At 44.9% G+C, this 27,620-nt stretch overlaps 1 protein-coding gene across 1 annotated transcript in view; it reads left to right on the top strand.

Moving 5' to 3' along the window:
* The window catches only part of FBXL13 (F-box and leucine rich repeat protein 13), a 1,209,524-nt gene that overhangs the window by 1,101,549 nt on the left and 80,355 nt on the right, over positions 1-27,620 (top strand). Inside the window, exon 19 of the mRNA XM_085654020.1 lies at positions 13,304-13,438. Within this exon, the coding sequence (XP_085510146.1) occupies positions 13,304-13,438 (135 nt within the window). The remainder of the gene's footprint in view (positions 1-13,303; positions 13,439-27,620) is intronic.

Genomic DNA, 27,620 nt, shown 5'->3' with positions numbered 1-27,620 from the left:
CTTGATGTCGCCTCACTACGTTTGGGGCCCTTGCCTGCCGCGGGAACTTGGGCCTCCCACACAAGTGAGGCACCATTTTTACCGGGAGACCTGGGGGAACGCTGGGTGGTGGTAAATTTGTGTGAGCCCGGTGATGCCACTACTTTCCCACCCCAAAATGTGTGAAAAAAGTGATTTTTTGAGCAAAATTTGAGGTTTGCAGGGGATTCTGGGTAAGGAAACGTTGGGGGATCCACGCAAGCCATACCTCCCTGGAAGCCGCCGGGTGTCTAGTTTTCAAAAATGCCTGGGTTTGGTAGGTTTCCCTAGATGGCCGCCGCGCACCGGGCCAAAAACCAAAGTGACCCCCCTTGCAAAACCAGGTGGTTTGGCGATAGGCCATCTTGATGTCGCCTCACTACGTTTGGGGCCCTTGCCTGCCGCGGGTACTTGGGCCTCCCACACAAGTGAGGCACCATTTTTACCGGGAGACCTGGGGGAACGCTGGGTGGTGGTAAATTTGTGTGAGCCCGGTGATGCCACTACTTTCCCACCCCAAAATGTGTGAAAAAAGTGATTTTTTGAGCAAAATTTGAGGTTTGCAGGGGATTCTGGGTAAGGAAACGTTGGGGGATCCACGCAAGCCATACCTCCCTGGAAGCCGCCGGGTGTCTAGTTTTCAAAAATGCCTGGGTTTGGTAGGTTTCCCTAGATGGCCGCCGCGCACCGGGCCAAAAACCAAAGTGACCCCCCTTGCAAAACCAGGTGGTTTGGCGATAGGCCATCTTGATGTCGCCTCACTACGTTTGGGGCCCTTGCCTGCCGCGGGTACTTGGGCCTCCCACACAAGTGAGGCACCATTTTTACCGGGAGACCTGGGGGAACGCTGGGTGGTGGTAAATTTGTGTGAGCCCGGTGATGCCACTACTTTCCCACCCCAAAATGTGTGAAAAAAGTGATTTTTTGATCAAAATTTGAGGTTTGCAGGGGATTCTGGGTAAGGAAACGTTGGGGGATCCACGCAAGCCATACCTCCCTGGAAGCCGCCGGGTGTCTAGTTTTCAAAAATGCCTGGGTTTGCTAGGTTTCCCTAGATGGCCGCCGCGCACCGGGCCAAAAACCAAAGTGACCCCCCTTGCAAAACCAGGTGGTTTGGCGATAGGCCATCTTGATGTCGCCTCACTACGTTTGGGGCCCTTGCCTGCCGCGGGAACTTGGGCCTCCCACACAAGTGAGGCACCATTTTTACCGGGAGACCTCTGGGAACGCTGGGTGGTGGTAAATTTGTGTGAGCCCGGTGATGCCACTACTTTCCCACCCCAAAATGTGTGAAAAAAGTGATTTTTTGAGCAAAATTTGAGGTTTGCAGGGGATTCTGGGTAAGGAAACGTTGGGGGATCCACGCAAGCCATACCTCCCTGGAAGCCGCCGGGTGTCTAGTTTTCAAAAATGCCTGGGTTTGCTAGGTTTCCCTAGATGGCCGCCGCGCACCGGGCCAAAAACCAAAGTGACCCCCCTTGCAAAACCAGGTGGTTTGGCGATAGGCCATCTTGATGTCGCCTCACTACGTTTGGGGCCCTTGCCTGCCGCGGGTACTTGGGCCTCCCACACAAGTGAGGCACCATTTTTACCGGGAGACCTGGGGGAACGCTGGGTGGTGGTAAATTTGTGTGAGCCCGGTGATGCCACTACTTTCCCACCCCAAAATGTGTGAAAAAAGTGATTTTTTGAGCAAAATTTGAGGTTTGCAGGGGATTCTGGGTAAGGAAACGTTGGGGGATCCACGCAAGCCATACCTCCCTGGAAGCCGCCGGGTGTCTAGTTTTCAAAAATGCCTGGGTTTGCTAGGTTTCCCTAGATGGCCGCCGCGCACCGGGCCAAAAACCAAAGTGACCCCCCTTGCAAAACCAGGTGGTTTGGCGATAGGCCATCTTGATGTCGCCTCACTACGTTTGGGGCCCTTGCCTGCCGCGGGTACTTGGGCCTCCCACACAAGTGAGGCACCATTTTTACCGGGAGACCTGGGGGAACGCTGGGTGGTGGTAAATTTGTGTGAGCCCGGTGATGCCACTACTTTCCCACCCCAAAATGTGTGAAAAAAGTGATTTTTTGAGCAAAATTTAAGGTTTGCAGGGGATTCTGGGTAAGGAAACGTTGGGGGATCCACGCAAGCCATACCTCCCTGGAAGCCGCCGGGTGTCTAGTTTTCAAAAATGCCTGGGTTTGGTAGGTTTCCCTAGATGGCCGCCGCGCACCGGGCCAAAAACCAAAGTGACCCCCCTTGCAAAACCAGGTGGTTTGGCGATAGGCCATCTTGATGTCGCCTCACTACGTTTGGGGCCCTTGCCTGCCGCGGGTACTTGGGCCTCCCACACAAGTGAGGCACCATTTTTACCGGGAGACCTGGGGGAACGCTGGGTGGTGGTAAATTTGTGTGAGCCCGGTGATGCCACTACTTTCCCACCCCAAAATGTGTGAAAAAAGTGATTTTTTGAGCAAAATTTGAGGTTTGCAGGGGATTCTGGGTAAGGAAACGTTGGGGGATCCACGCAAGCCATACCTCCCTGGAAGCTGCCGGGTGTCTAGTTTTCAAAAATGCCTGGGTTTGCTAGGTTTCCCTAGATGGCCGCCGCGCACCGGGCCAAAAACCAAAGTGACCCCCCTTGCAAAACCAGGTGGTTTGGCGATAGGCCATCTTGATGTCGCCTCACTACGTTTGGGGCCCTTGCCTGCCGCGGGTACTTGGGCCTCCCACACAAGTGAGGCACCATTTTTACCGGGAGACCTGGGGGAACGCTGGGTGGTGGTAAATTTGTGTGAGCCCGGTGATGCCACTACTTTCCCACCCCAAAATGTGTGAAAAAAGTGATTTTTGGAGCAAAATTTGAGGTTTGCAGGGGATTCTGGGTAAGGAAACGTTGGGGGATCCACGCAAGCCATACCTCCCTGGAAGCCGCCGGGTGTCTAGTTTTCAAAAATGCCTGGGTTTGGTAGGTTTCCCTAGATGGCCGCCGCGCACCGGGCCAAAAACCAAAGTGACCCCCCTTGCAAAACCAGGTGGTTTGGCGATAGGCCATCTTGATGTCGCCTCACTACGTTTGGGGCCCTTGCCTGCCGCGGGTACTTGGGCCTCCCACACAAGTGAGGCACCATTTTTACCGGGAGACCTGGGGGAACGCTGGGTGGTGGTAAATTTGTGTGAGCCCGGTGATGCCACTACTTTCCCACCCCAAAATGTGTGAAAAAAGTGATTTTTTGGGCAAAAAATGAGGATTGCAGGGGATTCTGGGTAAGGAAACGTTGGGGGATCCACGCAAGCCATACCTCCCTGGAAGCCGCCGGGTGTCTAGTTTTCAGAAATGCGTGGGTTGGAAAGGTTTGCGCCGAGCCCTGGGCAAAAAACCAAAGTAACCCCCCTTGCAAAACCAGATTACCTATTGTTACTACAGCGTGAGAATTTAGGAATAATACTGCAAAGAAAATGTGGCAGACAATTTGAGGTTTACAGGACAATGGGGATAAAAAATATTTTTCAAATCACTAGAGAGACATCACCATGAACTCCCAAGGGTTTTCGACAATATCTACAGTTGGTGGGTTATTCTTACATGGAAAGTGTACCTTGGCAGAGAAACAAAAGACAAAGATTCCTGCACAACCATCTATTCCTCAAACACACACACATACTGGTTGGATTTGGCACGAGGGCAAGTCATGGTTCAGTGTATTAAATTTTATTAACAAGAGATTTCACAAAAATGAAATGCACTGTCAATAATTAAATTCACAAAAAACCAAACCAATGACTTGCAGCTCGTGAGCTGTAAAGCCACGTCAAGGCACCAACCGCTTTACAGGCCATTCACACACCTTTCATACGTGATACAAACAAGACCATTCGCACCACCAGGTACAAAAGCAACACAGTACAAAAATCACCAAAAAGAGACAAGGTACACCCTGCTTCAGAAAGACAAATATTACTGCACAGTCATCTAACCCGCAAGCACACACACATACTGGTTGGATTTGGCACGAGGGTAAGTGATGGTTCAGTAGATAAAATTGTATTACCAAGTGATTTCACAAAACATGAAATGCACTGGTAATAATTGAAAGGGCAAGAAACTGAACCATTGACTCACAGCTCGTGAGCTGTAAAGCCACGACAAGGCACCAACCTCTTTACAGGCCATTCATACACCTTTCATACGTGTGAGACATACAAAACCATTCACACCGCCAGCCGCGGGCCCATCACATAACAAAACTCACACCAGCACACAGCGCCATTCAAGGGCCCATCACTTTCACACGCCCACAATCCAGACACAGCAACTACACAGGCTGAAGGATTGCGTGGAGTGGCACTCAGCTAGCAGTGTGTGTAGTGACCAGCAGAAAGTCACTACTCACACACAGCCAGCCAAGCACCAGTCGACACACACCGCTAGCCAAACGCCAGTCCACGCACACCGCTAGCCAAGCGCCAGTCCAGGCACACCGCCATCCAATCGCCAGTCCAGGCACACCGGCAGCCAATCGCCAATCCACCTACACCGCCAGCCAAGCTCCAGTCCACGGACACCACCAGCCAAGCACCAGTCCGCACACACCACCAGTCCACGCACACCGCCAGCCAAGTACCAGTCCACGCACACCGCCAGCCAAGCACCATTCCACGCACACCGCCAGCCAAGCTCCAGTCCACGCACACCACCAGCCAAGCTCCAGTCCACGGACACCACCAGCCAAGCTCCAGTCCACGGACACCACCAGCCAAACACCAGTCCGCACACACCACCAGTCCACACACACCGCCAGCCAAGTAACAGTCCACGCACACCGCCAGCTAAGCACCATTCCACGCACACCGCCAGCCAAGCACCATTCCACGCACACCGCCAGCCAAGCACCATTCCACGCACACCACCAGCCACGCACCAGTCCACGCACACCGCCAGTCCATGCACACCGCCAGTCCACGCACACCGTCAGCCAAGCACCATTCCACGCACACCACCAACCAAGTGCCAGTCCACACACACCAACAGCCAAGCGCAAGCCTACACACACCGCCATCACATTTTGGATTTTTTTAGAAAAAAATAAAAACACAAACAAATTGCAAATAGATACAAATCTTCTAACAGAAAATCAGCAACTAAATACATTGCACTAACACCAACCTTGAAACAGAATCATATTTTCCAAAGAATACAGACCAGGCAGTTCACTTTACCACTCATGAATGTTCCCAGAAATTTTTACGCGTGTGGTACGCTCTGAAACAAGCAGAGAGACACAGTGCAGGATGAGAGGGACAATCGGGGCAGTACATACGACTCTCCTTCCGCAAACCTCTTCGCCAACAGACTCTACATCTCCTACTGGGAAAATCTTTTGCGGGTGTGGGAGGAATGTGATCTGGAAAGTGGCGTTCTTTCAATCTAGCAACATCCTCCACCAGTCCAACTCTAGGAACACTTGCCTGTTCCACTACAACAAGGCTGCCTATTACAGACTCCTGAAACTTAGCAAAAGTCATCTTTGACTCAGGGCAAGAATCCTGGAACACAACAAAAGCATTAAACATTGCCATGTGGAAAAGATGGATAGCCAACTTCTTGTACCAAATGTAAGCCTTACGAAGAGCAGTGTAAGGTTCCAACCTCTGATCTACTCTGTCAACACCACCCATGTGCCTATTATAGTCTAAAATGCACACAGGTTTGCGCGCTTCAGCGACCTGACCCCAAACAGTCACAGGTGCAGTGCTTTCATCATGGATGGAAGTCAGCATGTATACATCTCTCCTGTCTGTAAACTTCACAGCAAGAAGCTCCTGGCAACGCAACGCACTGCACTGTCCCCGCACAAGCTTTTGACACACAAGTTCTTTCGGGAAACCTTTACGGTTAGAGCGGATTGTGCCACAAGCAAGAGTGTCCACTTTGGCCAATTCCCTGAACAACCGCACACCAGTGTAGAAGTTATCTACATATAAATGGTGGCCTTTGTTAAAAAATCCTCTACCAAGTTCCCAAACAATTTTCTCAGTCACTCCAAAAGTGGACGGACAACCAGGGAGGTTAAACCTAGATTCCTTACCGGTGTACACCCTGAAATTAGAGACATATCCAGTCCTACTGTCACACAGCATATACAGCTTTATTCCATAGCGTGCCCTCTTACTAGGAATGTATTGCCTAAAAACCAAGCGGCCCTTGAACAACACCAAAGACTCATCCACTGCAATTTCTCTACCAGGGGCATAAATCTCAGAAAATCGATCAACAAAGTGATCAAGGACAGGCCTAATCTTAAAAAGACGGTCACAATCAGGGTGATCTCGTGGCAACGCTAAACCATTATCAACAAAGTGCATCATCCGAAGCAGAAGCAAATACCTGTCACGAGTCATGACTGCCGGAAAAATAGACGTTGCCATCAAGGGACTGCTAGACCAATATGAAGCCAATGATGGCTTCCTTAGCAAGCCCATCAAAAAAGTTAAACCCAAGAACTTCTTCATCTCTTCAACATTTGTGGGAGTCCACCGGGTAGCTCTAGAGTGTGGCTTAAGACTGGCACTGTTGTCCCTCAAAAACTGTTCGGCATACAAATTAGTCTGCTCAACAATCTCTGCCAAAAACACATCGTCCATAAACAACTGAAAAAAATTTACAGGCAAAAAGTTCTCAGTATTCACTCTAGACCCTGGAACACCAGTAAACTCTGGAAATTCCGGCTGCACCATGCCAGGGGCAACCCAGAGGTCATCACTTTCAACGGGAAGACTTGCAGCCCCAGCCTGCAGCCCAGATGCCTCTTGCCGCACTACACCAACGGGAAGTCTTGCAGCCCCAGGCTGCAGCCCAGATGCCTCTTGCCGCACTATCGGCACATCAATCTCCTCCTCTAACACAGGCACTTCATCCGCACTAAGAGTATCTTCATCATCCGATGACTCCATACGGAGAGACAACTCACTGCCAGAATCGTCCCCTGCCTCCTCTCCCTCAGATGCAGAGTCAGTCTCTGAACCAATATCAGAGGAAGACTCAAACAGCAAACCAACAACCTGCTGAGCAGTCATCCTGCGGCTAGCCATTATACTTACTAAGATAGAAGACTGCACAAACAAGTCAACAACAACCAACAATGTGCAAACAAAGTAAGTAAAGAAATGTGTACCTTTATCACAAAGATCAATGTACTCAAAAACTATACAATCCAATTACAAGAGACAGCTGCACTCACCAGAAACCAACTCTGCAGTGACACAGCAAAAACCAACGATATCAAACTAGAAAGAAGAAAAAAAAACAAATTACTCACAAGACAACAAAATACACATCGAGCACCAATGCAAAAAGTTTTTGACACTCAAAAACCAAACATACTGCTATTATTACACCATTTGCAAAACAGGCAGAGAAATCAAACACATTTACATTGTACAAAAATAAGTCTCTTACCAAACTACACAAACAGCAGAACCACCAGTCACAACACTGCAACGTGAAATGAAGAAAAGCCTTCACCTAGAACAAAAAAGTAAACAAAAAAAAAACATTACAATTGGAATTCACAAAAAATATAACAATAAACATTATAACATGCTATGTCACTACCCAAATGGTCAATCGGGTTGTGTGCCAGAAAACAAATTACACCCTGGAAGCGAGGGGTCACTTCTATTTTTATTTGAACTAATTCCCTGGTGTCTAGTGGCCTTTTCTGCCCCCCCCTGGGAGCAGACACGGCGAAAAAATAAAACCTATCTGCCCCCAGAGGGGGCAGAAAAATCTACAAAATAATTAGGGGCCCAAGGAAGCGACCCTTGCCCAAGGGGTCGCTTCCTACAACAAAAATTAGATCCCTGGTGTCTAGTGGGCTTTTCTGCCCCCCCCCTGGGAGCAGAAACGGCAAAAAAATAACACCGATCTGCCCCCAGAGGGGGCAGAAAAGTCTTCAAAAAATTTAGGGGGCCAAGGAAGCGACCCTTGCCCAAGGGGTCGCTTCATACAATAATAATAAGATCCCTGGTGTCTAGTGGGCTTTTCTGCCCCCCCCTAGGAGCAGAAACGGCAAAATAATGACACCGATCTGCCCCCAGAGGGGGCAGAAAAGTCTTTCAAAAATTTGTGGGCCCAAGGAAGCGACCCTTGCCCAAGGGGTCGCTTCCTACAATAATAATAAGATCCCTGGTGTCTAGTGGGCTTTTCTGCCCCCCCTGGGAGCAGAAACGGCAAAACAAACGACACCGATCTGTACCCAGAGGGGGCAGAAAAGTCTTCAAACAATTTAGGGCCCCAAGGAAGCGACCCTTGCTCAAGGGGTCGCTTCCTACATAAATAATGATATCCCTGGTGTCTAGTGGGCTTTTCTGCCCCCCCTGGGAGCAGAAACGGCGAAAAAAAACCACCGATCTGCCCCCAGAGGGGGCAGAAAAGTCTTATAATAATATATGGCCCCCAGGAAGCGACCCTTACCCAAGGGGTCGCTTCCAAAATAAAATAAAACACATCCCTGGTGTCTAGTGGGGCATCCCTGCTCCACGATCGCGACGCTGTGCGCGATCGTGGAGCAGGAATGCCCTGTATTGAGACATCGGGGGAGAGGAAATACTCTTTCCTCTCCCCCGATGCCTCAATACTACAAATTTCACCGCCGCGGCCCCCACCGGACTACAAAACCTACCTCTGCTCCCTTGGACGCGCTGGAAGAAATGGATTCCAGCGCGTCCAACGCTTCCTGGTGACGCCGGCGCGCGCTGTGCGCGCTGACGTCATCAGAAAGCGTGGGGGGGCTCGGGGGGGCTCGGGGGTGGCAGCGGAAGCTCTTCCGCTGCCACCCCCGTAAAGGGGGTGAAGATCGCTGCACAAGGGGGGGAGCGCCAGCGCTTCCCCCGGGGGCTGTCCTCATGACGGAACGGTTCCGTCATGAGCACAGCCCAACCGATGCTCATGACGGAACCGTTCCGTCATGAGCATCGAAGGGGTTAAGATACTTTCCCTGCATTTGCATTAGCCACCTGAGAAGTGTGCGGTTTCTCTGACATTGGTAATGAATCCCAAAAAGATATGGTCTGAGTTGCTTTACAAATTACACCACTGCAAAGGCCTTCTCTTTCAAAAGTAGTATACCACTGTGCCATGAATAGTAGTTATCTGTTAATAAATGATGAGAGTTGGTTGCTCTTTGATACTTTTTCTGAAACTTATTCAGATTACAGGTCGAGCTCTGTGATTTCTAGACCCTGTGGCAACACAGACTTAGTCAACATACTAACTAGACACCGAGAATCTGGAGAACTGTAAGTCATGAACCACCTGCGCATTACATGAGGCTGGAGTGATCCGAACAACAATCGGTCCTGTGAGACTCACATGAACATCAAGCGCCTGTTAGTAGGTTCCAAACCTTTTTTCACCATGAATGGACACACTCAAGAATATACATTAAAGAAAATACATTTATGACTTTTTTTAAAACTAACATTTTGTTCTAGTGCATATAATGTGTATAGTTGTGACTATAAAAGAGAACAGTGGCAAATATGGTGGCTAATAAACAGCTGTGAGGAAAGTGGTTTATTATATGGTATGGTTTTACGACCTAACTGTATAATAAAGACACACTTCCTTATCAGGTCCAGTCTGTTTCGCCTGTAAAACCTTAGCTCAGTCCTGGGTGTGGCTCAGAGACGTACAGCTTTATCAAATGAACAAGTTTAAAGCATAAAAAGTACCAGAACAGTTGAATAAGAAAACAATGCAACTAAATAAAAACCTTTCACCAATTTGTAAAAATAGGTTATGTTTTTAAATGTAAATAGACGCCTCAAAGACAAGAATCCACAGGAGGATTCCAGAGATATTCGTTTTTAAAGAAATTATAAATCACAGCTTTTCATTTTAATCTATTGCGACTCGCATTTTAGCTTTAGCCATGACAAGTAACTTTAAAAGGGCACTCTTGTGGCAACCATCTCTGGCATGAACCAGTCACAGAGACCAATAAGGTCCAGTCGAATAGTTACCTCGGATGTTAAAGCAGTCTCCAGTTCAGTTCCACGGTCTAGAGACAAATCGCCATAGAAATCAATAAAGTGGCCCTGATGGAAGTCATGGAGGATGTTCAACGATGCTGAGTTGGTGTGGTGGGTCTTCCTGTGTCCACCCTTTAAACCAAAAACACAGAGAGGCAACTTTGGTCTCAGAGGTTGATGTCCCATTAAGTCCGGGTGAAGTCAAGCACAAAACCAGTTGCAGGTGGGCTACTGGTCTCCGCTTACTGCCAAGCCAGTGGTTCCCTTTAATTGTCACTAACTTCCTTCCAGGGTGACCAAACTGCACTCTGACCACTCTTCTGGGTCCAGAAGACTTGGCTGCAATTTTTAAGGGTTGGGGCTCAGACTCCGAGGCAGCACTTCGGCGGTCAGTGGGGATCAGGTTTTCCTAGCTACCAACTCTGTAAGGCAAGCTTCTTCAGCTTTTATGGCCCTGTAGTTGTAGCAGGGAGTCAACAAACTGACTCCTGGAGTCACATTCTCTGTGTAGGACACCACAGGCACAGTCATTTCTTTGCTAGCCCAATGTGCAGTAGGTGCAGTCCTGTCTTTGGTGCAGCCTCTCTTTGCTAGGTCCAGGGAACAGCAGGACAGTCCTTCTTTATCCTCTCTCCAGCGCAGACATGATCGAAGGTCTGTTGTATGTAGGTGAGGGGAAAACAGATCCTCATCCCTTACTCATCATTTAATAAGCAAGTATCCTTCTTGTACTGGTTCTTGCCCAGAAACAGGGGGAGATGCCCCTTTCCCCCTAAATTGAAGTGAGTTTTTTGTGGGTGTATCTGGGCTAGAGTGTAAATTTCCGTTGATTGGGATAAAAATCCAATTGATGCAAATAGATCAGATGATGAGAATCAGATATTTGTATTTTTTATTAGTAGCTGCAAAAGAAGAAAGGATGCCATGCAAAGGAAACTCTGTCAAAATAATTTCTGTCTCAGGTTCACTCTCTTCTCGTGTGGTGTAGTAACTACAACTTGAACCACAGAGACTACTGTATCCACAGCAGTTCTTATTCCACTAGGACCTGGCAAAACCGACAATGAACTCTCCCGAAGAGCACTTGTACTTGCAGTACCAAACACTCTTATTTCTTGTGTACTCATAAATGGGTCACCTGCACTCAGATCAGGGATTGGCGGCCTTTCTGTATGTACCTGTGTACCTTCTGTGTAAAGAGTAGGTCTAGAACTAAGTGGCTCATTTAGGAAAATATCCTCCTCATCTGAATAAATTTCATCTTCTCTTTTTTTGATTTTCATTTTTAGAATCACAAATGTCCTTTTTTCGATTAATTAACTATCCCAGGAAATACCCTGAAACCTTGCATTATATCCTTTCTCCACACACTTTTCTGAATGCCCCATGTTGAATCCAACCAGTGGCTCACTGAATTTTTAAACTGCTTCTTCATTGTCTTTCTCTCCTTTTTATGGCCACTTGATCCATTCATTTAATGCATCAAACGGTGTAGGTCTACGTTGAGGCTTTCTCTCACACATTGCACTTTCTTGTGTTAAAGGTACCCTCGAAAGGAAATTGCATATTCTTATAGCTAGAACTAAACGCATGCCAGTCTTTCACCTACACATACATATAGAGTATGACATTTGTCATAATTAAGAATGCAGATACTTCTGGAGGAACCTTCTCACCCTTCATAACAACGCTCAGAGCTTCAGGCTTTTCAATATTGCACCCGTTATTCTCACTCAAAATGACTCAAACTCACTAAAATAAACAATCGAATGACCAACCAATCCTAGCACGGCTATCGGAAAGGTCCGCCAATCACAACCTGACAGCATTTCTGTCATAGGAAATCATTGAAGCTGCAAAGTCTGCATAGTGTGACCATTATTCTAACAAATCACAATTTGTGGTTCCAAAATCTCACGTAGCCCTTTCCACCTAAGCACTATCCAACTACATGAATATTGATTCGCCCATCTTCACCTAATATCATCTGAAGGTGTTAGAACAAACTAGTTGCATAAATAACAGAAAGCAACTGTGAATGAATGCAATACAATGTTTAGGCAGAAAGAGACTTAAAAGTAACGTAAGGCTTCCTCCAGTGAGTTCTTAGAAAACTATGTAATACTAAAGAAACTGTGTGCATCTAGCTACATGTAGTGTAAAGTAAGAAAATAAACAGATAATGACATCATGATGCAGTATCCATTTTAAACAAAGGTGGCATAGAGGCCTAGTTAGACTAAGCCAGGAAAATACATAAAAAACAAATTCTAATGATTTCGTTTCAATTGCAACAGCTCTATATTAATGTGAATCAAATGCAGAGCACCTATTGTTTATGCACATTTTAGTTAAAACACACAAAAGCTTCCTCACTATTTTACAAAGGATGACCCTTCAAACCTTTGCAATACTTTCTCAAATATAAAGTGAAATGTTAGTGTTATTACATTTCAGTAGTATGAATGCAGCACCATCCAGTGAACCAAAAATAATAACCAATTATTTTAAAGATAGGGAGGATTAATACATGTTTTGGGCAAGCGCATGCACCTTCTGAACACAAAACAATACATTTGGAGTGCTAAATTCCACATCCAGTATCACAGACCCAGGCTATGTGACACTCACTTAGGATGGAGAAAATTGGCCAGTATGATGATGTTTGCCACTGTTTTAGGTTAATATTACAGTTGGAAAGTAGTAATTGCAGAGGGTGCCCTTACAAAAACATTTACAAAAGGAGTTGTTCACAGACAGTTTGCATGGCCTTTCCAATCCAGCAAGAACAGAGAGAGTTGCTCCTTCAAAATGTTGCTGAAACTATGTTTCCAATGTGGTAATTAGCAGGGACACTTTGGTGTTTTTAGGGGGCAGTTTTTTCACAGGGAAAAATATTTCTTCCTGTACATAATCATTTTCATTTTCCACCTCGTGGAAAATCTGCACGAGCAACTATTGGTCAAAAAACACGCTCCTCAAAATCTATAACTCTCATATATTTCCAGTACACCTGGCGATGTTTCTGAATCCCCAGAAAATCAGAGAGTTCTTTAAAATGTAGGAGGAGAACTACAAGAGTACATTACCGACTTATGTGAGCAGGGCTTGGTGAATCAGTCCCTTCATTCCAACATGTTTGCATCCCATTAACGTTTTTGCAATATTCTTTAATAACGTAGTGCATCTACATTTGTGTGCCTTCACGTGTATCAGAAACAGAGGGAAAGTAGTCAATATTGATTTGCACTTTGCTTTACATTTCAGAAATTCTGTCAGCAGGCAAAGGATGTGGAACGGCTGGACATCTCCCACTGTCTCCATATAACCAACCAGACTTTGAAATCATTAGCTTTCTGCTGCCATTTTATCACATCGCTCAACATTGCTGGATGTCCTAAGGTAGGTGGAAGACCTGACCTCTGTAGGTTCATCTATAAGATATTACCTTGTACATAGTATCTGGTGCTGCAGTATGGGCTTATTCGCAATCTTCCAGACAATATCAGTTATGTCATGCAGCCAAAATGCATTCATTTTTTAGTTTAAAGAAAAGTTTATTGGATATAAAAAAGAAATATAACAATTCAAAATACATCATATAACGTAATATAAATCCAAAATTGGTTATAGAACAAGAGAGATGAAAGAAAGAAAAGGAAAGAAAGAAAAGAAAGATAGAAAGGGAGAAGTGGGAAAGAGAGAGGAAATCATAAGATAAATAGCGGTATCGTAACTAGAATATAGCATGTAAACATTTCGGCGAATAATAAAAATAGTATGAATAACAAACGTGCATTATACACTAAACTAATAACAATAGATAAGTTAAATTTTTCTATTAAGTTTACGGAGGCTTGGATACTTCTTCATTACAAGGAGTATGCAAAGGTATAGCACGAGCAGAGGCATTTAGGAAATTGGTGACTGGTAACCACAACAGATCTCGTTTAATGGCCAAAGCAATTGGATAAACATAAGCTCGGTCTAATCTGTGATTATAGCAGACGCCATACCACCAGGCTTGAAATGAAATGTTAGAGGCAGTTTTCCACGATTTTGTAATTTGTTGAAATGCAACGGCTAAAAGTAAGTCCACAATAGAGGTGGAAGATCTGAGAGAAGACCATACCTCTGAGACACTACCTAGGAAAATATGAGCATAAGAAAAAGGGATATGTGTGTGAAAAATTTTGTTAAGTTGCTGCCAGACTTTGATCCAAAAAGTGTGAACAGGAGGGCAGGTAAAGAGCATGTGGTAAAGATCTGCATTAGGGGCAGGGCATGACCAGCAAGTAGAGGGAACAGTAGGGTCTATACGGTGTAGTTTGGCCGGAGTAATTAGGAGTCTATTGTAAAGAAAAAATAAAGTTTGTGTGATATTAGCTGCTCTTGACGACTTCCTTATTTTATTCCAGATCTTTTCCCATATTAAAACGGAAAAAGATATACCCAAATCCACCTCCCAACTGCATTCCGTTGTAGACTTAGTACGGGAAAGAGATGTAGACCTTAATTTTTTATTAATAGTGAATGCCGAGGCTGGGGTATGTAGAGAAGAAAGTGTGAGAGGAGAAGATGTTGTATGAATATGGACTGAGGATAAGATATTGAAGGAATTTAAAGCAGTAGAAGTCAATAGTCGGTATTTCGATAAATAGGAAGGGGGAAGAGAAAAGCGGGTGCGAAGTACAGAGAAGGGAATACAAGCATCTTCTTGAAATAGTTGATGGGTCCACTTAAGGTCAAGTGCTAGCCAATCTTTCCAAAAAAGGGTCCTATTTTTGATTTTAATATGTTTATTATACCAAATTGGGGAGTTTAGAAAACGGGTACGATCATCAAGACCTCCAAACAAAAGAGGCAGAAATTTTTTTCGGGCATTCTTAAGAATGGGAAGTGACATTTTCAATGGGACGTGAGTTAAGGACAAAAATTCCTCAAAGGAAAATGGATGGAAGAAGGAAGATTCTAACTCTACCCACAAGGGACGAGGATTAAAAGTGTCCAGATCTGTAGATAGTAGAAACGAAGAGTGTTTGAGAAAAAACGATGTGTGATAAGAAGAAAAGTCAGGGAAATTGACTCCACCCATATGCTTGGGCTGTTTAAGTTTGGAGAGAGACATCCGAGGATGTTTATTTTGCCATAAAAATTTTGATAAGATACCATACATTTTTTTGAAGCAAGATTTAGGAATATTAACAGGGAGATTGGCTAAGTAAAATAAGATTATCGGAACTAACATCATTTTAATCGAATCTAATCTGCCCCACCAAGATAAGAATAAAGGATGCCATCTTGATGTAGAGTTACTCAAAGTGAGCTGTAAGTTTTTTAAGTTTAGAGCCACAGTATCTTTAAGGGAGGGAGTGAACCATAGGCCCAGATATTTAATTTTAGAAGTGTTCCAGTGAAAGGAAGAATCTACAAAATCTGCGTGAAAACAATATTTGTTTAGAGGGAGAATTTCGCATTTGTCAATGTTGAGTTTGTATCCCGAGACTAGAGCAAAAGCAGAGACTTCTGATAAAAAGGCTGGAATGGATGATTGAGGACTTGAAATGAATAAAAGAATGTCATCAGCATACGCTGAAAGTTTTAAATTGCTGTCTGCATAAGGGAAGCCTGTAATGTTAGAATTCAAACGGATTTTTGTTAAAAAGGGTTCTAACGCTAAAATAAATAAAAGTGGAGAAAGGGGACAACCCTGTCGAACCCCTCTATGGAGGGGAAAAGAAGAGGATATAAGGCCATTGGCTAAAATAAACGATCTAGGAAAAGAATATAATAATGAGATATATGCAATAAATTTGGGACCAAAACCAAACCAACGGAGTGTGGAAAAAATAAATTGCCAGTTGACTCTGTCGAAAGCTTTTTCAGCGTCTAATGCAATGGCCGCTAAAGAACCTGGGTGAGAATGGGACTTACTAAGAACATTAAAAAAGAGACGAGTATTATCTGATAAATAACAACCTTTAATAAAACCAGATTGTTCTCTGCCAATTAACCGTGGTAAAATATTGTCTAGGCGAAGAGCTAGAATCTTTGCAAAAATTTTATAATCCAAATTAATCAAAGAAATGGGTCTATAGTTTTTACACAGAGTAGGGTCTTTGTTGTCTTTAGGAAGAAGACATATTAGAGCCTCTTGAAAAGAGCCTTCAGATTTTCCAGAAGAAATGAAAGATAAAAACAATTGATGTAATTTAGGAACAAGGAAAGAGGCAAAGTGTGCGTAGAATTCCATGGTAAAGCCATCTGGTCCAGGAGCTTTGCCCTTTTTAAGTGAATGAATAGCTTTAAGAATGTCACTGGGGAGTATATCTGAGTCTAGAGAGGAGAAATCAACATCCGGGGGAGATGGGGAGGGAATAGTGGCTAAGTAATGGGAAATGTCAGCCAAAGAGGGCGAAAACTCAGGAGTATAGAGCGTTTGATAGAAATTAACAAATTCTGAGAGAATATCTTTATCTATATGAACAGTTGTGTTATTAGAGGTTACAATAGAATCGATCTTTGTGCGTTCTTTTTTAACCTTAAGATAATTGGCAAGTAGATTGCCAGATTTATTCTGAGCGTTATAGTATTTAGCACTGGACTTCAAAAGAATTAGGTTTGCAAATTCTGTAGAGAGTTTATTAAAAGAGAGTTTGGCTTTAATAAGATCATTCAGCGTAGATTGATTTTCTGTTATATAATAAGAATGTTCCAATTTCTTAATTTGTGAATTAAGAGTTTGAATAGATTGCGTAGATGTTCGACGCTTACGGGCCACGAATGAAATAATGAAGTCTCTTGAGGCAGCTTTAAAAGTATCCCAAATGAGTTGGGGGGATATATGTGAAGTGTCATTTTCAGCAAAAAATAAGGATGCAAATTCCAGAAATGATGATGAAAATTTGGGATCTAATAATAAAGAGTTGTTAAATCTCCAATGTTTAGTGCCTTTGTTGGGGGGAAGTAAATCTAAACTTAAAGTAACTGGAGCATGGTCTGAAATTAGAATGGATCCTATGTCTGAATGGGAAATATATTGTGTGAGAGGTTTGGAAATAAAAATATAATCAATTCGGGATTGGGAGGAATGTGCCGGGGAAAAGTATGTGTATTCCTGAATTGTAGGATGACAAAGTCTCCATGAGTCTACCAGAGATCTTTGTTGAATAGTGGAAGTGAACTGGTTGTGCATGGAAGAAGGAGAAAATCGGGATTTGGATCGCCTGTCTAAAAAGGGGTCTAAAATCATATTACAATCTCCGCCCAATATTAAGTAATCATCCGTATATTGCATTAAAGAAGAAAGAAGGTGAGGCCAAAACGTTTTGTCTAAAGTTGTGGGAGCATAAATATTGAAAATGGTTAAGGGGATTTTGTTAATCAATAATGATACAACAACCCACCTACCCTCAGAATCATTCTCTTGCTTCACATGTTGAATGTCTAAACGTTTGTGACATAGTATAGTCACACCATTTCGTTTCCCTGAACCAGGCGAAGCATAGACATGGCCTACCCATTGACGACGTAGTTTAGTTAATTCACATTCAGTTACATGAGTTTCTTGCAATAACGCAATATCCCCTTTTAAATTAGCAATATGAGATAAAACCCTTTGACGTTTAATGGGAGAACCCAAGCCTTTGACATTCCACGATACAATATTTAAAGTCATCTAAATATAAATACTAACTCTTCAATTATCGTAGAGACAGTCATAAGTAATGTTTACTAACTGTACAGTGCACGTTAAATTAGTACCAGAAAGAAGTATCATAAAAAACTGTTGAGAAAAGATAGCCATACTTAAACAAGTAGAAGAGAAATTATAACACCAAAGAGAGAGGTAAAGGTATAAGATAGAAACTGAGAAGCTAGGAAATAGAATATACTGAGGAAAGGAAGAACAAGAAAAGAAGTTATAGATTATTACAAGAATGTAAGTAGAAAAAAGAACGAAGAAGAAGAGGCAGGACTGAGATAAGAAATACAAGATATGAGAGAAATAACAGAGAGCCCAGCATAGGAGATAGGATAGGGAAGCGAGGGCAAAAACAAAAGAGAAAGGTGGAAAGACAAGGAGGATAGAAATAGAGAAGAACAAGATGAAAGAATAAATAAAGCACATACCACAAAAAGACATGGACAAATGGGGATGGTGGAAGCCCATGAGGAAAACAGCACACCAAACGCGGGGTACCCCGATACAGAACGGAAAACGAAGACACCATCCAGGCAGTGGAGATATGATCACGGAAGGACGATGATATATTGCTGCTTCTAAAATAAAGAAAAGGGGAAAGGAAGACCAATTACAAAGGGTATACGAAACTTATGATCACATATAATGACGAAAAACAGAAGAACAAAATTAATATAAACCAACAACATTTAGAATAGATAAAGCATTCGTTTAGCTATAAGATATAGGTTATAAGTCTTAAGTATCTTCAGGTCTTTGAAGTACGAGGAATTTCCATGCTGTCTTCAATACAAGAGTCAAGAAAGGCTTGTAGACGTGCCGGGTCTTCATAGGTCGTAGTTTTGTTGTTAAGGGTGACTTTCATAAGACATGGGTGAAACAAGCCAAAACGAGCATTGAGATTCCGTAGTGCAGGCCTCATATCCAAAAATTGTTTCCGCCGGTCAGCAGTTGCTTTCGCATAATCCTGAGCAAAAAATAAATTATTACCTTGCCAAGACACTCTCCCTTTACTTTTGGCTGCATGAAGAACTTTAAGTAAGTCTGTGTATTCTAAAAAGTAAAGAATGACACCACGAGGCTTGGAAGTAGAGGAAGCAAACTTAGAATTTTGGCCTAGTCGATGAGCTCTTTGAATGTTCAGTTTTGGAGAATCAGGAATGTCCAGCAGGGTTGGTAGAAATGACTGAAAGAAAGAAGGCGCATCGGAGCCCTCAATTCCTTCCACAAGGCCATAGATGCGTAGGTTGTTGCGCCTATTACGATTTTCCAAATTCTCAATCTGAGCCTTGAGATGAGCGACCTCCAACTGTAATGGAGGTATTTGAGACGTGACAGACTGAATGGAATCAACGCGTTGAGAAAGCAGTGAGGACTGTTGCTCCATTTGAAACCATTTATCTTCAAGATTCTGGAGACGAATGTTGGTCTCTTCCATATGAGGTTTAAGTGCGCGAATTTCTTGAAGAAGAAGTTCCATGGATAACGTCGTTGTAGAGCCTGTTGGAGACGGTGGGTCTTTTTTGACACGTTTTGTAGAAGTGGTAGATGAATTTTTAGGTAACTGTTTAGGATTACCACGAGGTAGGTTGGACTGAGTAGTAGTGGCATTGAACTGCGTAGTTTCAGGGTCTTCCGTATTGTCTTGCAGTACACTGAAGGGGTTAGGATCACTCATCGTAGTGCTGTCAACCAGAGTAGAGCCAGTACGGAGTGCACGGGCTTTTGCCATAGTAAACCACACAATAAGATGTAAAACGTGTGGAGAAATGTGGATACGCAAATGATTAAACGCAGAAGTCCAGCCAAAAATAACGAAAGTCAATGAGAAAAGGAGAGAGATGAGGCAAAAAGCATTTAGAAAAGTACGCTGCACAGGTTGTTTATAAACAGCAAATCTTCAGAAAAACAACGAGAGCGACCTTGCATTGATAGAAAGCAAAAAAGCCATGACCTCGAGCCAACTCTGAGGAGATAACATTCTGCGCCGAGGTAAAAAACAAAATGGCGGCCACAGAAACGAGCGCGAACGAAAGTGCGCTGAGAGAGAGTGAAACAGCTCACCCTGAAGATCGAAAATGGGTTCAAATGAGAGCGCTATGTTTCATATCATCTTGCCAGCGTCAGCATCGTCCCAAAGATGAAGAAAAGATGCCTGGTGGAAGCTCCGGTCCTCACGTCAGTAAGGAGCTCCGCGATCCGGCGGCCATCTTCTTTGGCTCCCAAGCCACGCCCCCCGCCAAAATGCATTCATAATTGGAATATGAAAAGAAAGTGTAATCACTACACATTATCAGGAGTGCAGTGAACAAACAATGGTGTTGGAGGTATTTAACAAAATATTATGGCTGTTGGAGTGATACAAGGTCATTACCATTTCACTGTGGAAATAACGATGAAAGGGGTGCCACAGCAGTTTGCAACACACCGCATTTTGTGCTTCTGTGCACAGAGAGCCAATTCCCAATTATATTGTTCTATAATGGGGAACAATTGCACTCTTGGAAAACAAAAGTTATTCTCCCCTTCAGAATTTTGCTTGTCTATCTGTATGAATATAATGATACTAGTATAGTGTGAACCTAGAAAAGAGCCAACAATGCACTGAATAACTGGCAAGAGACAAGGGGTCAGATGTGTGGGCATTCACTTTTGCGAGTCGCAAATTGCGTCAAATTGCGACTCGCAATTTGCGACTCGCAAAAGTGAATGTACAACAGTGTCTCAGACACTGTTTGCGATTCCCAATGGGGTAGCAAATTGCATGCCTCATTAATATTCACGAGGTAAGCGCAATTTGCGACCCCATTGGGAATGGCTTTCAATCCCAGGGATGGTGGCCTGCTGGGGTCAGCAGACCACCATGTCTTGGACTGCTTTTTAAATAAAGAGGTTTTTTTTTTTTTTAAATGCAGCCCATTTTCCCTAAAGGAAAACGGGATGCATTTATAAAAGAAAACTGAAACTTTTCAGTTTCATTTTTTAAGAGCAGGGAATGGTTCCTTGGACCACTGCCTGCTCTTAAAAAATATTTTCTCACACATTCACAAAGGGGAAGGGGTCCCCTTGGGACCCCTTCCCCTTCCCCTTCCCCTTTACGAGTGTTTTATCACCTACTTAGAGTAGGTGGTAAACTGCAAGTGTTTTGCTGCCACAAATGCGGTTGCAAAACAATCATACATTACATTGAGACTCGCTATTAGGAAGGGACGCCCTTGGCACGCCCCTTCCTAATAACGATTCGCAAACCATATTTTGCGACTCGTTAAAAGGTTACCGACTCGCAAAATTTGGTTTGTGCATAGGGCAGACCCAATTTTGCAAGCGCAAATGGGCAGAATTCCCGTTTGCGACCGCAAAAAACGGTCATACATCTGCCCCAAGGAGTACAATTAAGTAATGCAGGTGCCTGGTATGTAATGCTATGTGTGGATGGAGCTAACATTTCTGAGGTGGTTATTTTCTTGGCAAGTTATGTATGGGTATCATTCCTTATGGCCCCTTCTGATGGATACTTCTAACTGTAGCGTCCTCACCTTTAGAATATCCCATAGATTCCTGACTGGATCTGATGGACTTTTTCAGCAGTGCATCCGTATTCAAGAAGGTGGCGTTGTGTTGTTTCTCTAACTGTGCTCTAGGGAGTATGTCTCCTTCAAAACCGACTGTGGAGAGACTACTGCAAGCAGATGTTGGTTAAGGACCCCCACGAGGTGTGTCTTTGTTACCTGGGCTTTGGTAATGACTCTAAGTTGTGTGGCCAAAATGCCCAAGTGTACCCAAAAGTGATCCGACACTCAGAAGCGAAGCTGTACATCGCTGAGCAAAAGAAGTAGTCTTGGACGTTGCACAGATCCCATTTTTGGGCCAAGTGGCTGGCCTAGTCACAAGGCCCTCCAACAACAACTCCACTTTCTGTGCAGGATCATTAGTTAAGTCAAAGTCCAAACACAAGCACAAAAAAACAAAGTGGAACTCTGTACTTTCCTGCCATTCTCATTCTAAAGAGAAGACACAAGGGTGTCAAGATCTAAGCCACAATCTTTAAGGTCACCAGCCACGGTACTGACACCACAGCTTGTCACGACGCACCCCTAATTTCGTGGGCGTTGTATACCTTGCAGCAGATCAAGGGCCAGATGTACGACCCGCCAATTAGCGAGTCACAAATTGCGTCTCATTTGCGACCTGCTAATTGGAATGCAGCCCGCTTTCCGTAAAGGTAAAGGAAAACGGGATGTATTTAAAAAAGAAAAATGAAACTTTTCAGTTTCATTTTTTAAAGGGCAGGCAGTGGTCTCTGGGACCACTGCCTGCTCTTAAAAAAATATGTTTCCACTTACAAAGGGACGCCCCTTCCTAATAGCGAAAGTCGCAAATGCTATTTTGCGAGTCATTGACTCGCAAAATAGCATTTCTACATGCTGTTACCCTTTCTCCTGTTTGCGGCCACAAAAAAGGGTCGTACATCTGGCCTCAAGACCTCAAACAGACCATGCTGCAAATCTTAAGTGCTCATCCGGCTCCCTTAGGCACCCCTTCAGGCCCCACAGAGCAAAAGGGGCCCCACGTCGTATTACTGCCAGTGAGTTGTCCCTGGTCACCATATGCCCCCTTGAGGCCCATTACCAGGCCCGTAACAACGCTGTTGCAAGCTTCCATATTGATCACACTTTCCACGCTAGTCTCTAATGCACCAGCGCCATTGCAGACTCCGATAAATGACCCAGTGCTGATGCCTGTGGCAGGCCACAAACCAATGCCGGCCTGAGCACATCAGATGTCACCCTATAGAATAACTAAATTGCAACTAGTTGTCATGCTACCTAATCCTAACCAGATGCCTGTACTGCAACACAGTTAACAGCAGAGGCTTCATTGTGTTTTTGGCTCTGACCGTTTATCAGAATAGGGGGTACCCCAGGGTACTTATAATGATGGGGGAGGGGTGACGTACTTCCACCTAATTATGTTGGTGATGCCTTATACCTTGACTTGCAAAACTCCAGTGGGCTTGACACCTCCCCTGAAACAGAGCTTGAGTGTCCAGATGGGTTACCAATGGAAGAGAGTGCCTAATTTGCAGTAGTGGTTCTGAGGTGCTAGAATTGCAGTTATCTTTCATTGAGACCAAGACAAATGTTCTAACAGCAATTCTCCAACCTTGGCCAGCGGCATCGGGGCACTTGCTTCCATTCAATGGCACTCTCATGGATGCCTTCATGGCTATGTGGTTGAAACCATGTTCTTATCTGCCTGTTAGTCGGAAAGTATCCAGGAGGCACAGGCCTGTGCCAGCTATTCAGACTTCCTCACCCAGTACCCTTCTCAGGAAAGTCGCATTGTGCAGGCTTCGAATGTAAGGTTAAATCCATCTAATTTCTGAGCATTCATCTAGATAGAGAATAGAAACTGAATGATGCTTTTAGCAGCCAGATGTTTTTATCTTCCAGCTTGGTTCATAAATGCAGCTTTCCTGTTAGGCCATCACAAACAGCACCTCTGTTTATCTTTCAGACAATCTTACCATCTCAGGGAGTCCTCTGCACACCTGCAGGCAGGACATCATCAGACTGCAGACTAAGAATTGTCAAAAAGAAAAAACAAGGCAGGAGACACTTTCCATTTAGGCACTCAGGTTATGGAACATCCCCATATCCACCAGGACGACCCCAACCCTGCTCCAATTCAGGAAAGAGTTGAAGACATACCTCTCTAAAGAACACTACATCACATCAGTTGTTGCCCTTATGCAACGTCTTTTACCCTATATAGCACTCTGCTGCCTTTTGGCTAGGTTTGCGGTACAGAAATACCAAATACATACATAGACCACTACACACATTCCTTATGGTACATGACAAGTAAGGTCTTGCTGGCAGTTCCAGAAGACTTCAGGGCTGCCTTAGCTCAGACAATCTACGATGCGCAGGATACTGCAAAATATGTTATTCCAACAGGCTTGCACACCAAAGACTCCATTCGCAGAGCAGTTGGCACCAGTGTTGTGCTTCAAAGGCACTCTCAATCTGGCTGTATCCAAGCATCAATGGACTAGACTGTTCAGAGAGAAGGCGGACTCTGTGCTGGAATTTTTTTAAGATACTAGGGCCACATCACAATTTTTGTGCCTACAGATATCTGCATCTGGAAATATAGGAGCAATTTGTGGGTGGTAACTCGTAGGTAATAGTTTTACTGCAGACTGTTCAACCCTTATGGAACCGCGGACATGGCACTGGTAGACATCACAGACAACAGCAGCAGCACCAGTCCTCTAACTCCCCATCTCCGGAATAACGGCTACGAAGCCACTTCAGTTTGTCCTTAACAACTCACGTCCAACTAGTGGGAAGCAGGAGGAATTATTTCCTACCCCCGTTGGCGATCCCTGACATCTGAAAGAAGGGTCTTGTAGATTATTCAAATGGCCTACGCCTTGCCTTTGTTTTCCTTCCCACCTTACCTTTCTTATGTAGCATAACGAATTTCGGAGGAGCATCTGCCCATCCTGCTGCTGGAACTACATCTCTTGTCTCCAAGGGTGCCATTGAATGGGCACTGGAATCGAAGAGATCGAAGGTTCACACTACTTCCTTGTTCCATAAAAGGACTGGGGACTTAGGTTTATCCTGGACCTTCAGCATCTAAATGCGTTTCTGCTCACATTGGCTTAGAATCTATATTCCCTGGACAAGGGAGGCTGGATGATGTCCCTATACTTGCAGGACCCATATTTTCATATACCTGTCCTGCAGTCCCACAGGTGTTACCTGTAGTTCAAGGTAGGCCAGGCCCACTTTAAATTTGCCATGCTCCCCTTCGGCCTCACCTAGGGCCCATGAGTGTTCATGAAAGTGATTACAACAGTTGATGCCCATCTTCAGAGGTTGGGAATTCATGCATTTCTGTACCTTGATGACTGACTGCTGAAGGTGGGTTTGCTGCAGTCAAAGAGCAGTCTGGATGATGGTAAAACTCTTAACATCTTTGAGTTTTACCAGAAATGAGCTGAAGTTCCATCTGATTCAATCACAGTGGCGTTGGGTAAGTCTCACAAGAACAAGCGAACAAGAAGTTGAAGCGTTCTTTCACTTCACTGTGCCCATCCAACTCATCTCCCACATTTTTCTTGTGGAGCCTGGGTCCGTTCCGCGCCTTCCAGAATGTTGTCAGAGCCGAAGCAACCCCCACCCAATTGATATAATTCTATTAAGCTATTCTTTTCATCTTTGGATGAGATGGCCCCTCTGGAGTACCTTCGGGTCCCATAGGTTCGGAATGTGTCACGACTAGACTTCCGCAGCTGGTTTTGTCCTGGACACCTCGCCAGGCACTAGCCTGGTCTCGCCTCCTAGTGTGGCTACGGGGGAAGGGCTTTTTTTGCCATGGTGGTGCAGAGGTCGCTACTCATGCCACCATCCTCAGATCGACTGCCGGAGGATCATCTCTCCCTGTTGCGTCAAGAAGTGCAGGCTCTTTTAGCCAAAGGAGCATTGAGAATGTATCAACATCAGAAGTAGGTCATGGTTGCTATTCTCGCAACATTCTGGTACCAAAGAAGGACAGAGAACTCTGCTCTATTCTAGATCTGCACCCTCTCAACTACTTCCTGAAAAAGGAGAAATTCAAAATGCTCACATTGGCTCAGGTCCTGTTTGCCCCAGACCCTGAAGATTGGATGGTAGCACTGGATTCGCAGGACGCATATTTCCATATACTCACCCTGTCGACCTCGAGAGGCTACCTGCGGTTCCCAGCAGGCCACGAGCACCTTCAGCTCACTGTACTCCTCATTGGCCTCACCATTGCCCCTTAGGTGTTCATAAAAGTGATGGTGGTGGTTGCAGTCCATCTGCGGAGGTCAAGGTCTTTAGTCTTCCCCTACATCAATGACTGGCTGTTGAAGGCAGGCTTGCCCTAGGCTTTTTGTCACCCAACTTCAGTCTACAGCAGACCTCCTTCATTTACTGGGGTTCACTATAAACGTGCCATGGTCACACATGACTCCCTCTCAGATTTCTTCCTTTCATCAGAGCAACATTGGACACAGTTCAATTCCACTCCTATCCTCTGGAGCGGTGAGCCTATGATATTCAGGCTAGGATTCCGATGTTTCAGCCACTATCCTGGTTTCAGTGAGACTGACTGTGAAGCTGCTTGGTCTCCTGACCTACTGCATCCTGCTGGTAAAGCATGCCCGCAGGTATATCCAGGCTCTGCAAGGAGACCTGAACGCCCAATGGGTGAAGAATCATTGGGATCTCTCCGACGTGGTCCAGATATTGGAGGGAACTGAAAAAGTGGTGCATTGGTGACTAACGTACCACGATTGGGTCAGTGGCAGACCCCTCTCCCTTTCCACCCAGATATCACTGTGGAGACAGATGCATCACTTCTGGGTTGGGGTGTCCACCTGGGAGAGGTGGAGAACCAGGGATCCTGGTCTACTGCGGAGTCTCAGCTCCATATTAGTATGTTGCAGCTGAGAGTGATTCACTTGGCATTAAGTCTTCTTTCCATCCATCAACAGTAGGCTAGTTCAGGTGTTCATGGACAACAGCACCTCCATGTGGTATTGCAAAAAGCAGGGCGGATGGGGTCTGGACCCTGTACCAGGAGGCCCTGTGTCTCTGGACGAGGCTGGAACACCAGTACACATTCCTGTTTGTACAGCACCTGGTTCCTTGTGGACCATGAATGGTATGTTCACCCATGGGTTGCGCAAGGTCTATTCTGTGACTGGGGAGAACCGTGATTAGATCTATTCATCTCCCACGAAAATGTGCAAGGTCAGCACTTCTGCACGTTGGTGTTTCCAAGGCGGCTCTCTCTTGAAGACATATTTTGTCTGGAGTGGGGTTCAGGACTCCTGTACTCCTTCCCGCCGATACCACTCCTGCCCCAAGTTCTGGAGAGTATCAGGACGGCGGGGACCAAGTCACCCTTTTGCCTCAAATTGAGCATGAGCATCAGTCCCCAATGAGCCTGCCCCTTCGGGAAGTTTTCCTGCGACAGCAACGGGGCAAGGTTCTGTACCCGAACCTGCACATGCTTCCTCCTTCATGTGCGGAGACTGAGCGGCAGCAGTTGAGAGTCTTTGATCTTCCTCCTGAAGTCTGTGAGGTCATCTTGGCAACCAGGCTTCCCTAAAGAGGTGTCTTTCAGCTCATCTTTTTTGCGGTTACCAGATCAACCCTTCCTGTTCATGTCCCTGTTGTGGCATATTTTCTAAGGTTTCTTCAACATATACTTCCCCCAAACCTTTCAGTATGCCCCAATGGGACTTTATTTTGGTGTTAACCTTTGTACTGTGTTCACCCTTTGAACCCATGCATAGTTGCCCCCTAAGACTTCTCACGATCAAGACAGTCTTTTTGGTGGCCATTACGTCGGCCAGGAGGGTCAGCGAGCTGCAGGTGCTTTCTGTTCACCATCTGTATACTATCTTCTTCCCAGACAAACTGGTTCTCCCCACCCGTGCCTCCTTTTTGCCAAAGGTGGTGACATATTTCCATGTTGGCCAGAGCATCATACTGCCTACATTCTTTGCTCCACCTTACCTTTCCAAGGAAGAGGAGAGTCTACACCGCTTGGACCCAGAAAGAGCCTTGTTTTCCTACATCGATCACACCAAAAAACACCAGGTGGAAGATCAGCTCTTTGTTGGGTACACTGGAGTAAAGAAGTGGAAAGAAGTGTAGAAACGGACCATCTCCATCTAGATTGTTCTTTGTATTAAGATCTGCTATGCTTTGTCCAAGAAGCAACCCCTTGAAGGCTTGCTGGCCCATTCCTGCAGAGCCAAAGCTGAGAGCACTGTATTAGCTCACAAAGTCTCTGCCCTGGACATCTATCAGGCTGGGTCACGGGCATCCT

This window comes from Triturus cristatus, chromosome 4_1, assembly GCF_964204655.1.
Source record: "Triturus cristatus chromosome 4_1, aTriCri1.1, whole genome shotgun sequence".
Classification (NCBI taxonomy): Eukaryota; Metazoa; Chordata; class Amphibia; order Caudata; family Salamandridae; genus Triturus; species Triturus cristatus.
The sequence above is the reverse complement of the archived record's forward strand: the minus strand, read 5'-3'. Positions and strand labels throughout refer to the sequence as shown.